Genomic DNA, 14,860 nt, shown 5'->3' on the forward strand with positions numbered 1-14,860 from the left:
CGAAAATGTGAAAAGTTTAGACAGACGGACAGCTAGACAGACAGACGGACAAAAGGTGATCAGAAAAGCTCACTCGAACCTTCAGCTTAGGTGAGCTAAAAAGGTTTTTCTTACAAACGTGTATATCCATAAATAGCTTCGATTTCCTCCCTACCCAAGGAGCAACGATGTGGCCCGTGTGTCTCCTGTTTTCTATACATTCTCAGTAAATCTTTGATTCACTGTTCAACCTACCAAAAGGGCCTATGCCTTATGTGTTGAATAAATTAGAATCAGCACTATGTCATGAAGTTTATAAATTTCCTTTTTTCTACCTCAAAAGTTCCAGAGGACTTGGGGAGATGCAACCAGAAAGACAGGCACACATCATGGATTGGTGATCAGTAAAGCTTACATGTCAGCTGATGAGCTAAATATGGCGGTGTTTCAAAGAATCACAAAAAAAAACTTATTTTACAAATAATATTTTATTCAGTCAAATTTTACATTTATGAGTGCATGTACTGAGATAAAATAAAAAAAAATGTTTTCATCTGAGGTGTGAAATGAGGTTTGATACAGTTTGTACTTGAGCACTGTTGATTGCTGTTTTGTGAAGTCCATTACAAGCGGAAAATGTGAACTTGAATATCGATTCCATTAAGGACTCCATCCTTGCCTGATAGTCCGGTAACATCATCATCATCATCATCATCATCATTCAAGGACACTTTTTCATCGGTATTCACGTAAATACCTTCCAATTCATTCACGTAAATTGATTCCTCTTCTGTGACTGGTTGGTCAGATGATAGAATATTGATGTTACATTCCTGTACCGGAGGTGTTGATCTATTTTGACGATGTAGTGTATTTTCCTGATTCAAAGTATTTGTGATAGGTGCCCTTTGGATCTGATCATTGAATCCTCTCAAGGTAATAGGAGACTTCCTCCAGGACTGAATGGTTTTTCGCTCTGTATCTTCGTGATGTGTTGCAAGTGGATTGTAATCGTTGAGAATTACATCAAGTTGGACACTTTTTGACACGCTGAATCTGTGAAATAAAAGAAGTTGTACAAATTACATTTGGCTTTTCTTTTATAATAAGTAAAAAAATATATAAACAAACATAAACAGCGATTTTTTTAAAATTTGCTTTAAATGATATATTCTTATTTCAGATTTATTTCATGAATAAAAAAACATACCCTGGTTTAAGTTTTTGTGATCTCATTCTCGCTGATAGAAAAATGACAAAGACCAGCAACGCAAGTAAGCCCCCTACTGCGGCAGAGAGGATCAGGGGGAAATAGGGATGGTAAACGTTTATAACGGAGGGGGGAATTTCTCGCTTAGCCAGCTCAGTCGAGGTTTGCTCTGTTGCGTTGGTTATGAATTGTTCGGTAGTATTCAGGGGTATGTGTAACCCTCCGGCATGTAGCGTCTCTGAAGAAGAAGAAAACATGCATTTTTTCATGAAAAGAAAATTAGTTTCGGTTTCACTCTTATTTTATTTACATATGAATCTGAAAGCACAGATAAGAAATTCTTAGATATTCTTTAATTATTAATTTCGCGAATGATCCATAAAACATAAAATAATGATATTGATAATAAACAATAATTATTTAAATTTTCTGTTTCATAATTTTCATGAAGAGAAAAAAAATCATTTGTCTATACCTGATGAATTCGAGGTATAGTAAATCGTCAATGTTCCATCGCAGCATCTTTTCCCCTCTTTCAGAGTCCCTAGAGGGTGATTGATTTCGAGGGGGTATTCTAATTCGTAAAACTTCAGACACTTAGAGGAATTTATTTTTAATCCTTCAATATCAGTAACATTCAAAACTCCACATCTAGAACACCATTCTGGATAAGAACATTGAATAGTTCGCTCGTCCATTTTCAAATGCGGAAATTTTTAAACTGGTTATCACTTCCCCATATTTCCCAGAATCTTTTTTTAACAACCTCTGTGATATATTTTTATGAGAATATAACTGTGTAAAGTGACTATTTATTTTGAATTCCTACATAAGTAGACGTATCTGTATTACTCTAAATACATTTATTTTTATATACGCGCACTATGTAACCATTCTCTAATCATCAAAAGAATGTTGTATTGAGTGTTTATTTTTATGTTTCTATAAAAAAAAAACACCATTCTTAAGTCAGTTTAAAAGATGTGGTAATTAACTTGTCGTGTACAGTGTTTTACAAAATAACATAACGATCAATTTTAGATAAATTAAAACTGAGGCTGAAAACGATTCGTAAAAAGATTTTTTCCTCCATATTAGATTAATTATAGACAAACAAGTTGATGAAAAAAGAATATCAACAGTCTCCTTTAAAGTCATCATTTAATAAGCTCTGTGATCGATACAATGACCCTGTCAGCAAATACATTTTATTATTGAGTCAAATGCTGACTGACAATTTTTCATACTAATTGTTTGTCCATTATTTACACACTAAATTGACAACGGATTTTTCCGTTATTTTCCGATCATGACAAGGAGCATACGGCGAATGTGACCTGTTGGCAGTGGACCTGATCCCACCTCTGATGTTTTGGAGGTCCATGTTTTCCAATGTTGTATTTTGACAGGGCGTATAGTTCGGAGAAAGCAAATTCCAACCAACAACCCTGTCCCTTGTACTGAATTAATTCGAATGATTATAGTGTGTTATAAAGAGACCGTTGGCCATATCCGTTTGAAAACCTTATTATCATAGGACCAATGAACTTTTGCAAGGAGTGTCAACTTTTACCGTCGACGGCTTATTTTTGCACTTGGACTGTACACGGAAACTCTTTTGCAAGAAAATTATTTAGCTTATCATTATATATATGATAAGCTAATGATATATAACTTGCCCATGAAGAACCCGACAACCACCCTGCCATCAGATACGGCCCATCACATACTAGTGCCCTAAACACCATACCTATTACCACTAGAAAGGTTTTCCTATCAATTATCAAACCTGTACCTCTGTACATGACACAGGTTTAAATGTCAAAGTAAACCGTCAACTGTAAGGGCCAGTGCTTCTCGCAAAACTCCACTATGTGACTGACTACTTTCTGACCAAAATGACGGATAGTCGACGCACAAAATAACCCTATTGTTGTTAGATTGACTTTTATGTCATTTTCTAGTTAAATATCAAGATACGAAGCAGACGTAATCAAACTCTGTGGTATCTTTTCTTTCAATTTCACTGGGGTTTATCGAGTCGATATGTGAATGGAAATTACTTTTGTTAGTTGATTGTACATCGTACATGTATGTATATCAAAATGGCGAATTGAATTCAAAGGTCATAGAAAGTGTTTTTCTTGTCATGTGTAAGATTTTAAATTGCTCCTGCTTCTTGTGAAAATAAAAAGGGTATGCTAAAAAAGATCTGCAATTAAACATGAAAATACCGAGAATATTTGTATATTTTATTATTATCTGCCTAATTATTCAATGTTTTAACGGTCATATAGCACCAATAAACATATCTACATATCTGCCGTCTTAATTTCTTAATATCTTATAAACATCACAAATTATCCACGTGTTAATTGAAACCAAAATATATATTTGAATTTAACCGATCACAATGCTTTATTCGGTAATTCAAAGGAATAATAAGATTTACACTTAATATTCGATGTTTTTACTCAATTCGTATTCAAACAAAGGGTCATCAGTTGTATACATCATCGACGTAAGCCTCTGGCCGGAAGTGTTTTTCTGTGCGTTTATACCCAGATCTGTCCTCTGTTTATTTGTTTGGCTTTGGTTGTCTGTGGCTCCTTCAAAATCACGCAATGAAATTTCAGGTTCCAATGCATTTGATTCCTGATGATGGTCTTTATCTGAATAGGTGATAAATAAGATCCATTTCATTTATCAAATTTCGGCTGCATTTCATTTCCGGAATTTTTGGTGATTATCAACTTTTCATTTCCGACATTTTTTAGTTTTCATTTCCGACATTTTTTTGTTTTCATTTCCGACATTTTTCAAATACATACCCGGTATGTAGTACCTATATTAACAGATTTGATAAATTTACTTATGAAAAATTTAAAGGATTAAATCGTAAATAAATCATTGAAATCCAATTTTGTAAATCTATCAGTGACTTGGACATAAGTATGGTGCTGTCGCTGAAATTGAATTTAGTCCACATCAAATGTGGTGAAAAAGTTTTATGCTCATTGAACACTTTTACCTAGACTTAGTGCTACATGTATGCATATATGTGTAGACTTTTTTTTCTTTATTGATATTTTGGTATAAATACTTTTAAAATTCCATTTTCGTTTACTTAGAAAACGTTGGATTGCCGCACAGGTAAATTCCGGAATTGAAAAGAAAATTATGTCTGAAATGAAAACCAAAAATGTCGGAAATAAAATAAAAAATGTCGGAAATGCTATGCATATTTCCGGAGATGAAATGCAGCGCAAATTTCTGTAGTTCATACGTATCTGTTTAATTACGTTTAATTAATCATTAAAAACAACAAATGTGAATTTACTAAAGACATTGACGATTTCTTCCTCAAATAATTAGATTCCCTTTGTATCTTACTTATCCATTATTAAATTACGGCTATTGAAAAAAATTATGTTCTGTTTTGGGACCGGAGAAACCAAATCCAACCAACAACCTTGCTCTTTGTTAAGGTAGGACGATACTCTAGTTACATTTTTTATTTCAGTTAGTGGTTCAAAATGATATAACATACCTTTCTTTTTGCCCCTTCTTTTTAAACATCTGCAAAATAGTCAATATATGCAAATTATGAGATGCAAGATGATTGCATAAAAAACAAATATTGTTATACCTTTCAAAATTTGTTCCTACACAAATCTATACGAAAAAAGTCTAACATTTCTAATGTTTTGCTGAGCCGACATAAAAAAAAATCTATGTTGGACCGCTGAGTGAGATGTTGGACCGATCGATGAGATGTTGGACCACTTACGTCACAGAATGGGCAGAGCTTCATCTCATTTACATTCGATGGTGTTTGAAGTGACGGACCTGAGGTTACATCACGGAAGACAGTACAAAATACATGTATGTCAAAAAATAAAAATTAAAGGTATAACAAAACATTTATGGACCATATGTTCTCGGGCAAAATGCGTTTGTCAGACCCTCGAACCAAACTGTTTTTTAGACAGTTTAGTTCCTGTGTCCGACAAAATGCATGTTGCCCTTGAACTAAGTCAATAAATGTATATTGTATAGAATTATGAAAATTCATAAAAAAAGAATAGAAATACCGTAAAAGGTAACCCGCCAACATAGTTGTAGTAATGAGACAAAATCCGATTACAACAACTGTTGTGACAATCATAGATTCGGTAAAATGATTTTCCATAGATGTTTCTATAAAGGAACAAAATGATTACAATGAAATATTATTGCTGAAATCAAAGTCTTTCTTTATATACTAATTATTCTATAGAAAAAAATATACCCAAGATAGTGAATACAATACTTATTGTTTTATATTTCAACCATTCAAATGAATTTGATATACAAGTAATGCAGATGTCTTTTATTTAAAGATTTATCTCTAACCATGTATTCTAGTTTGTATTCAGGCCTTTGCATTAATGACAATAATAAAATAACAAATGAACAATTTCTACAACCAGGTAAATCATTGACAAATAAATTGATGAAACAAGAATTTCTCGTTTAAAGTCATCATTTCGTAAGTTCTATAGTCGATACAATGACTTTGTCAGCAAATACAATTTATCATTGAATCAAATGCTGACTGACGTTTTTCATTTCAATTGTTAGTCCATTATTTATACACTGAATTGACGACGGATTTTTTTCGTTATTTCCCGATCATGACAAGGAGCACACGGCGGGTTTGACCAGTCAGCAGGGGATGTTCACTCCTCCATGGCACCTGATCCCACCTCTGATGTTTTGGAGGTCCGAGTTTGCTCACTGTGCTCCTATTTTGTATTGTTTAATGGACTTTTGATCTGAAATACTGTTCGTTATCACCAACACATGTTTCATAAAAAAAAAATTATTACAATTTTTTATATTTAAAAATAAATAATTTTATTTTGTTTCTTTTATTTACTTATTTGTTCGGGGTTTTTTTTTATGTTTTTCCTAATTTTATAATAAAATAAAAATGTATGTGTTTTAGCTTTGTATTGTAGTCGAATCAAATATTAACCACTCATATGAATCATCTTAAAAAATCAATCGTCAAAAAATATTTCAATCTGACTGTCACGACTGACGAGTATGATATTTTTTTTTTCAATAACTTTCCTCGTTTTAGAAATTGTTCATTGAGCATGCTCTTTTGAATCAAATGAGGAACAATTACCCCATGTGTAGGTGATGAGGATAAACAGCTACATTAGTAAGGGAAATTGCCATTTGAAAAGTTGAAGTCATTTAATCATAAAGCTTTCTTTTTAAGTGACCATAAACGTCTTTTTTTTTTGGTATCATATCTAATTATGAAACAGATGTGTCAGAATCTATGTTACTTTTATTTCAAGATCACTGGGCTATATCGAGTCACCATGAATGTAAGTTATTTTTATTGATTGATAATACGTCGTCAATATATCTAAATGTGAAGTTAGAGACAACAGCTAGTGTTTTTTCTTCTTATGTAGAAATTTTTGAATGATAAAATGTGTAGAAGAAATGTTATTTTTTACCAGTAGCGTTTAGGCAGGAACAGTTGAATGGATCACATTGATCACACAAACAATGATCTCGACAACCAAATCCACAGAAGCCGGTTTTACATGGCCTAGTGCAGTGTGGACCAAAGTGTCCAAAACATCCTGAAAAATAATTTGATTTTACCACATACATTTGTATCGTAGTGCAAAAAAGGCGAATTTTTTAAATATTTCCATCACAAGGATATATTTATGATGACTTTTATGCTAAAATGGAAGGCCAAGTCCCCTCACAAGGGGAGATAATCAAGAAAAGACAAAAATAGGATGGGGTCATTAAAAAATCTTCTTCTCAAGAACCACTGGGCCAATAAAGCTGAAACTTATGTGGAAACATACCCTGGGGTAGTGTAGATTCTAAATTGTTCAAATCATGACCCCTGGGGGTTGGGCGGGGCCACAATGGGGAATCAAAGTTTTACATAGAAATATATAGGAAAAATCTTAGAAAATCTTCTTCTCGAGAACCACTGGGCCAGAAAAGCTGAACCTTATGTGGAAGCATCCTGGGGTAGTGTAGATTCTAAATTGTTCAAACCATGACCCTGGGGGTAGGGCGGGGCCACAATGGGGAATCAATGTTTTACATAGAAATATATAGGAAAAATCTTTGAAAATCTTCTTCTCGAGAACCACTGGGCCAGAAGAGCTGAAACTTATGTGGAAGCATCCTGAGGTAGTGTAGATTCTAAATTGTTCAAACCATGACCCCGGGGGTAGGGCGGGGCCACAATGGGGAATCAATGTTTTACATTGAAATATATAGGAAAAATCTTTAAAAATCTTTTTCTCAAGAACCACTGGGCCAGAAAAGCTGAAACTTATGTGGAAGCACCCTGGGGTAGTGTAGATTCTAAATTGTTCAAATCATGACCCTCGGGGGTAGGGCGGGGCCACAATTGGGAATCAAAGTTTTACATAGAATTATATAGGAAAAATCTTTGAAAATCTTCTTCTCATGGACCACTGGACCAGAAAAGCTGAAACTTATGTGGAAGCATTTTGGGGTAGTGTAGATTCTAAATTGTTCAAATCATGACCCCCGGAGGTAGGGTGGGGCCACAATGGGAAAATCAAAGTTTTATATAGTAATATATAGGAAAAATCTTTGAAAATCTTCTTCTCAAGAACCACTGGGCCAGAAAAGCTGAAACTTATGGAGAAGCATCCTGGGGTAGTGTAGATTCTAAACTATTCAAATCATGACCCCTGGGGGTAGGGTGGGGCCACAATGGGGAATCAAAGTTTTATATAGAAATATATAGGAAATATCTTTGAAAATCTTCTTCTCAAGTACCACTGGACCAGAAAAGCTGAAACTTATGTGGAAGCACCCTGGGGTAGTGTAGATTCTAAATTGTTCAAATCATGACCCCTGGGGGTAGGGCGGGTCACAATGGGGAATCAAAGTTTTATATAGAAATATATAGGAAAAATCTTTGAAAATCTTTAAAAATCTTATTCTCAAGAACCACTGGGCCAGAAAAACTGAAACTTATGTGGAATCATCCTGGGGTAGTGTAGATTTCAAATTGTTTAAATTATGATCATTGGGGTAGGGTGGGATCACAATATGTATTACAAGGGGGAAATCTGGTAAAAAACAGAATAGTCAAAGATTCTCAGGTGAGAGATGTGGCCCATGGACCTCTTGTTTTTAAATTTTATCTGTTATGTTCCTAATAAAAGTTCGATGGACTCAGGCATTATAAATGTGTAATAATACTCTTTCACTTGGAAATCGGTCTTCAAAAAGTTGTTTTAGATCATTGGTTTAACATATGCTATTTTTCAGGATGTTTTATTCAAGAGGTAGTTAATTTCCATGAAGAATGTCAAAGGGGACCGACCCTCTGATAAGAGAGATAACTTCCTCAGTATATTATTCCTGAAAATTATTCAAAATTTGTCAGAAAATAAATTTAGTAATGGAGACCTTTGGAAAATGAATTCAAACAAAACCAACCAGAGACGGAACATAAACTTCTTTTTGTCAAAAATCCGTCATAGTTTTTAAATTTAAATTTATTTGACCAAAAACATTTGGAAGTGATTTTTTAGCTCTAACGCACCGGTCACTCCGCCATGAGCCTTGTGTATTTAGCACGGAGTAATCCGTAGTCTCAAAACAAAACAAATATCCATTAAAAGAGTCATATAGCTTCACTTATTATTGAAGATACAGTATCAGATTGTTTCTATTCTTTTACTAGGGATTATTCCGTGAACGGTTGACAGGGTATGTTTTTTCCTTCTACGCATCTGATCCCATCTGAAATTTTCAAGGTCCGTGTGTTAAATTACCCTTTCTTCACAGATTTGTATCGTAATTTTTTTTTTTAGACTGATCACTGTTCAATATCGTTACCTATTTTGTTTTTTATTCTAACAATTTATATGCTGACTATCATTTCCTATATAGTAACAAATTAATAATAATATTATATCAATGGTGTCTTTTCTTAAGAAAGATTGATTACATGTTATCGAAACATTACTTACGAGTGCATTCTACTCCATTCCATTTATAATCTGGGCAACACTTTTTTGAACTGTAAAAAGAAAATTCGACTAATATGCCAGTTTAATTATGTAAAGTAATTAGAAATCATGGTTAATTTTCTCAGAAAAGATTTTGACAAAAACTACTGTGTATCTATTGTGACTAGTTTAACTCAATGTACTCCAATGAATCGATATGAAGAAACAACAGATCTGCTACTTGTGATTTATATTATATTACGTGGGCTTTGGGTGTTACTGACAAACTTTAAACAAATTTATGTTAAAACCAATTTTAAATTACTTCAAATTTTCAACAGCCATTTTGAAGTTCCACTATTGTATGATCAATGTTCTGGTCTCTTGGTCATGAGTCAAAAATAAATGACTTCCATTCGTATTACTCAGTATATATGAAAGCATTATTTTGTCATTTGATATTTGGAGAATGATCGGTTATTTACTATTTTTACTTCATAATTATCTGACTTTATATCATTGTTCTTTCTTTGAGCAAATTAGAATTTCGTTAAGAAAGCATGTTTATGGAATGTCTAATTGATATTTGACGAGTGGTTCTGTACATATGAAAATCGAAATTGTGACAAAATATGCATGGTTAATATAAATGGATAGATGAATAACATATTATTTGATGGACCTGAATGACTTAGAAATATTTTTGAAAAGTCATATACAAAATTTAGAATTACTTAATTTAATTAAAAGGAATTAAGGATTATATCGGTTACAAACCATATGAAAAGACCTTTCACAGGTTCTTTATAGAAATATAAAAAAAATCTCTAGATTCTAAAAAAACAAAATTTCAAGGAACCACTTTCTTCTAATTTTCTGTTTTGCATTAATGCTGGAGTTTTTATTATTTAAAATGAAAAAAAATCAGATTAGCACCCTGACGTCTGCCATATCAGTTCATATTTTGATGTGTAACTGACTATACACAATAAGTGCGCAATAACAACTACTATAATTATGGCAAACAAGATGACTTCAGCTTTTTCATCGTCAATTTTTCTTATTAATGAAGTAATTCCCCGGCATCATTTGCATATCGTCTTTTAACAGCAAGCTCCGAGTACGATCATTTTTAAACCAAGGTTGGTTACTGAAAAACAAAGTGAAGCTAAAGGGATTTCAGTAGCCTCGCTTAAAGTCGTCATTTCCTAAGTTCTCTGATCGCTATAATGATCTTTTACAATTATAACCTAATGATTGATCGTGTTTTTTGTCTGCTTTATTCATAACAATTTTTTGGCGTTTGCTTTTACTAAATTTGAATACATTTCTCGTGTTCCGTCTACCTTGTCAATACAGGCCCACAGCGGTATTTACCGATTAACAGGGGATGTTTTTTCTCCTTACCACCTAACCATCTACATGTAATCCTACATCTGGAATATCCAGGGCTTTGTGTCTTATATGTGTTTTAGAACGATTACTGATTGTTATTTACACCTTTTTCATTATATCAGAGTATACTTTATTTATCAGACAGTGTTTTTTTCATTTATTCTAGGGGGGGGGGGGGCTTTAACATTTTAGAAACTTAAAAGCTCTTCAAAACTCATTTAGTATATCATAAGATTTTTAAAAAATATCGATAATGACATACCTTCCTTCTTCACTACATAATCCTTCTTTTCCGACAATAACTTGCAAATTATAACATAAAGCCAAAATCAAAATTTTTGTCATATTATGAAAAATCGACTAGATTAAACTGTAAAGCATAGTTATATACTTTGAAAAATGTCGGCATACTCATTTATATCATAGTGCTTTTCCTTTAATCTCATGGAATTTCATAAAACGCGACTATAAAATTGATGCAGCTTTTAAAACACTTATATTTTTCCAAGCACATTTAGTTAGAGCATAATAATGAGGAAATGGTGTTTATTTTACAATTGCCTTAACTATTGTTAATTGACAATTGATACAATATACATGTACCGGTATCTAAATGTCGAGTTGAAGGCCATAGTAAATGTTTTCGTCTTCTTATAAAAAATTTTTATCACGGATAATTCAATTATGCCGCTATGAGAAATCTGGTTTTAATTAACCCGTCGGGTAGTTACGGATTTTTAAACCAATCAAAAACGTTGCTTTTGAAACGCCATTTTTGTTAGCCTGTAGTGCGGTGAAAAAAGAAAAGCCCCACCATCCATGTTTTGTATTATTTTGCATTCTTATCAAAAATTGTATTTTTCTAATAACTTGTCATACGTTTCTTGGATTGGCGCAATTGTTTGGACGCCTCCTTGGATGAATTCATTTATGTTATATTTTATGCATATGTACATGTAATCTAGATCAGATATTTTCACTGCATAAATTTCTAGTCAATCTGAGGGGGATCACACTTGTACCTTACACATGCACATGTTTTATCCTGTATTGTTTAATATTAGGTGATCCCCCTTGATGATTTGTTACAGATTTTACTTTATATCATTCAATTAAATGACCTAGTTAACAAACTGCATTTCTGTGTTTAGCTTTTTTTTCTGCACTATCAGGCTGATAATTTTCTCAAAGTGGTATCCATGGGAATTCCAAAAAATTGTTGGAAGACAAGTCTCTAGAAACCACATAGATAACCAATATAGTCAATTAGAAACTCAAGCTTCTAATAGATTTAATATCAACTTCAGAGTACTTGATATGTCCAATCAGAATATTCTTACCAAAGTAATTTTTCAAATAAACTTATTCTACTTATTTGTATTTTATGAAAAGGAGTTCAGTTTTTATTGAAAAAGCAGCTATGGTAATTTGATACGACCCTCTCAAGAATATCTGTTATGATGTCAAAAAGTCTAAACTTTAGCTTATCGCGGGGAATAGTTGTAAAGAGTGTTAAAAGGTCGTGCGTTTTGACGTTTTTCTTTCTGGTAAAATCTTGAATATTCCTTGGAGATTTGAAGACGTATCCACATCTGACTTGCACCACTTCTCAAATAAATTGTTCCTGAACGTTCTCCTTCACCGCCGCTGTAAAATAACATTTACCTGGAACCCGCTACTTATCTTTGTTTGTTAGGATTTATATGAAAGATATCTATGGAGATAACGAACAGTATTCAATCTCAAAGTCCATAAAACAATACCAAATATATACATTAGTGGTATATCTCTATTATATAAACATACGGAGAACAAATATCTTCAATTCTGTATGAAGTTTGTCTGAGGTCAGAGGTAAATACGTGACCTTATCACACGGCGCACCGGTGCATAATATAAAATGACTTGCTCTACTTGCATTTCATTCATGTATAAAAAAAATGAACAAAATATGCAAGTAAAATAATTATTATTTTATCTACAACGTTAACAAGTATTTTAAACAGTTTTTGGCTATCGATTTAACCTGTATATACATGGAGAATATACCGATATATAGAAATTAACTAGCTTTTGTTTACAAGTTTTATGTCACTTTTTTCAGCTGTACAGTTTGATTTTATCCTTATTTTTTGGTAGACTTCTGGTTAAATCTTCATGATAAACTGTATTTTTTCAACAAATTCTACCCACGATAAATGTGTAAATCTGTTGGAAAATATCAAAGCATTGCAATCACGCCACGAACAGCTGACAAACACATCGGTGCTGTCGTAGTTCAATGTAAACTTTCGCTAGTGTCCCCGTTTTTTGTTTACATCATAAATATGCCAGTTATTGATATCGTAGGTTAAATGTTTTTTATCTTGAAGCCTACTTGATTGCAAATTGACTGGCACTATCAAGTGTTTCCATCCATGGATCATGCATCCTTTTTCTGGCGACCGAAATTCCTCCAACTTTTTATCATCGGTCTTCGGACGTGTTTCTTGTGTCTTTTCAGCATCAATTATCAATTTTCACGAATAGAAATATTCCCAGAAAACATTTTGTTCACTATTACAGATCACAGGTAGCCCTTTATAAGATATTCCCTTAGAAATAAAATCCTCAGCCTGCTGAATTCGAAGCGTAACCGCCATTCAAGCCGATTTACACCTTGCGTCATTTTAAAAAAAATCTACGACGGACGGTTAGTGCAATAATTTATATTCGAAAATATCCAATCGTCTGCCTCAAATGTATATATAAGTAATAAATAACAAGTTTATAAACTTCAATGGGAATGGGAGAAGGATGGTACGTGATCAAATCTTCTGAGAAGGCCTTGGCCTTCACAGGATTTGATCACGTGACCGACCCACTTCAATTCCCATTGAAGTTTATAAACTTGTTATTTATTTCTTAATTGACTCATGAATCCATTTTCGTCACAGTCGCCTCTATATTGACGTCATTTTAACATCATGACGTCATAATTATGACGCACATTTCAACATGTCTCATACTGCATAAAGCACTTGTTAGGGCTATATTTGTGACAACTTTCATTCTTGTCAGAACAGGCAGATAGAGAATTAGTTTGCGAACTACTACTTCTATAATAATAATAATTATGTCCTTTTTTATGCAGGATACAGAACTGCGTGTTTATCTTTTTTTTTACTTATATAAAGAGAACAAGTAGTCTATGTAACTGGATAATTAAAGATTTATATTACGCATTTTCTTTATATATTCTATAACTATCGTATTTTTATCCATATTTTATAATCTCCATTTGTACGAGTACATTTTTTCCTTACATTTTATTGTTAAACAAAATTATTTTACGATGAAATAATATGAAGTCTTTTTGTTGTTGTTGTTTAACGTCCCTCTCGATATTATTTCAGTCATATGGAGCACCACCACTTGCAAACTTATACTATACTCGGCACATAGGGCCATTTAGCAACGAGGGATCATTTTGTGCCAACGGGCAACACCTACTGCAATACGGTCTCTACGTCCCGCCGTGAATTTAAATTCGCGACGATAGAATCAAGATTAATTAACTCCTTATTCCACGACTCTAGAGCAGACGCACTAACCACTGCGCCACGCGGGCGACGGTAGGGAACAGTAATCAAGCTGAAAAGTCCATTGAAATATTACGAATCGGGAGCAGAGCATACACGTATCTGTGAAAACATCAGAGGTAGGATTAGGTGCCATGCATAAGTAAACATTCCCTGTTAACCGGTTACATCCTCTGTGTTCGCCTTTTCATAAACGGACAAACGGTGAACTCCATGAATGAATTACGTAAAATTAACAATTTTTTTCATCATTTTTTTTAAAATAACACGGACCTCCAAAACATCAGAGGTAGGATCATGTGCCATGGAGGAGTGAGCATTCCCTGCCGATCGGTCACACCCGCCGTGTGCTCCTTGTCATGATCGGAAAATAACAGAAAAATCCGTTGTCAATTCAGTGTATAAATAAAGGACTAACAATTAGTATGAAAAACGTCAGTCATCATTTGACTCAATGATAAATTGTATTTGCTGACAAGATCATAGTATTGGCCATTGAACTTACAAAATGAAGACTTTAAACGAGACTGCTGAAATTCTTGTTTCATCAAATTGTTTGTCAATGATTTACCTCGTTTGCTCACAGAGAATGCTCTTGCGTATCGAATCAACTGAGATATATTATCTCCGTATGCAGGTGTTGAAGGTATATCGCTGCATAAGTAAAG

At 33.4% G+C, this 14,860-nt stretch overlaps 1 protein-coding gene and 1 long non-coding RNA gene across 2 annotated transcripts; both read right to left on the minus strand.

The window, feature by feature from the left end:
• Nucleotides 1-602: 602 nt before the first annotated feature.
• On the minus strand, nucleotides 603-1,910 carry LOC134243667 (uncharacterized). The gene is made up of 3 exons (XM_062725905.1): nucleotides 1,665-1,910; nucleotides 1,190-1,427; nucleotides 603-1,035 (listed from the first exon to the last, which is right to left on the minus strand). Exons 1-3 carry the CDS (start codon nucleotides 1,885-1,887, stop codon nucleotides 603-605), a joined length of 894 nt encoding a protein of 297 aa, XP_062581889.1. The 5' UTR covers nucleotides 1,888-1,910.
• Nucleotides 1,911-5,277: 3,367 nt separating this feature from the next.
• LOC134243671 (uncharacterized) lies at nucleotides 5,278-6,797 on the minus strand. Its single transcript, XR_009987086.1, has 2 exons — nucleotides 6,709-6,797; nucleotides 5,278-5,389 (listed from the first exon to the last, which is right to left on the minus strand). It is a non-coding gene; the product is annotated as an uncharacterized LOC134243671 (long non-coding RNA).
• Between the last annotated feature and the right edge of the window lie 8,063 nt (nucleotides 6,798-14,860).

This window comes from Saccostrea cucullata, unplaced genomic scaffold (assembly GCF_032062105.1).
Source record: "Saccostrea cucullata isolate Sc308-1 unplaced genomic scaffold, CSIRO_AGI_Scuc_v1 ctg2531, whole genome shotgun sequence".
Lineage (NCBI taxonomy): Eukaryota > Metazoa > Mollusca > Bivalvia > Ostreida > Ostreidae > Saccostrea > Saccostrea cuccullata.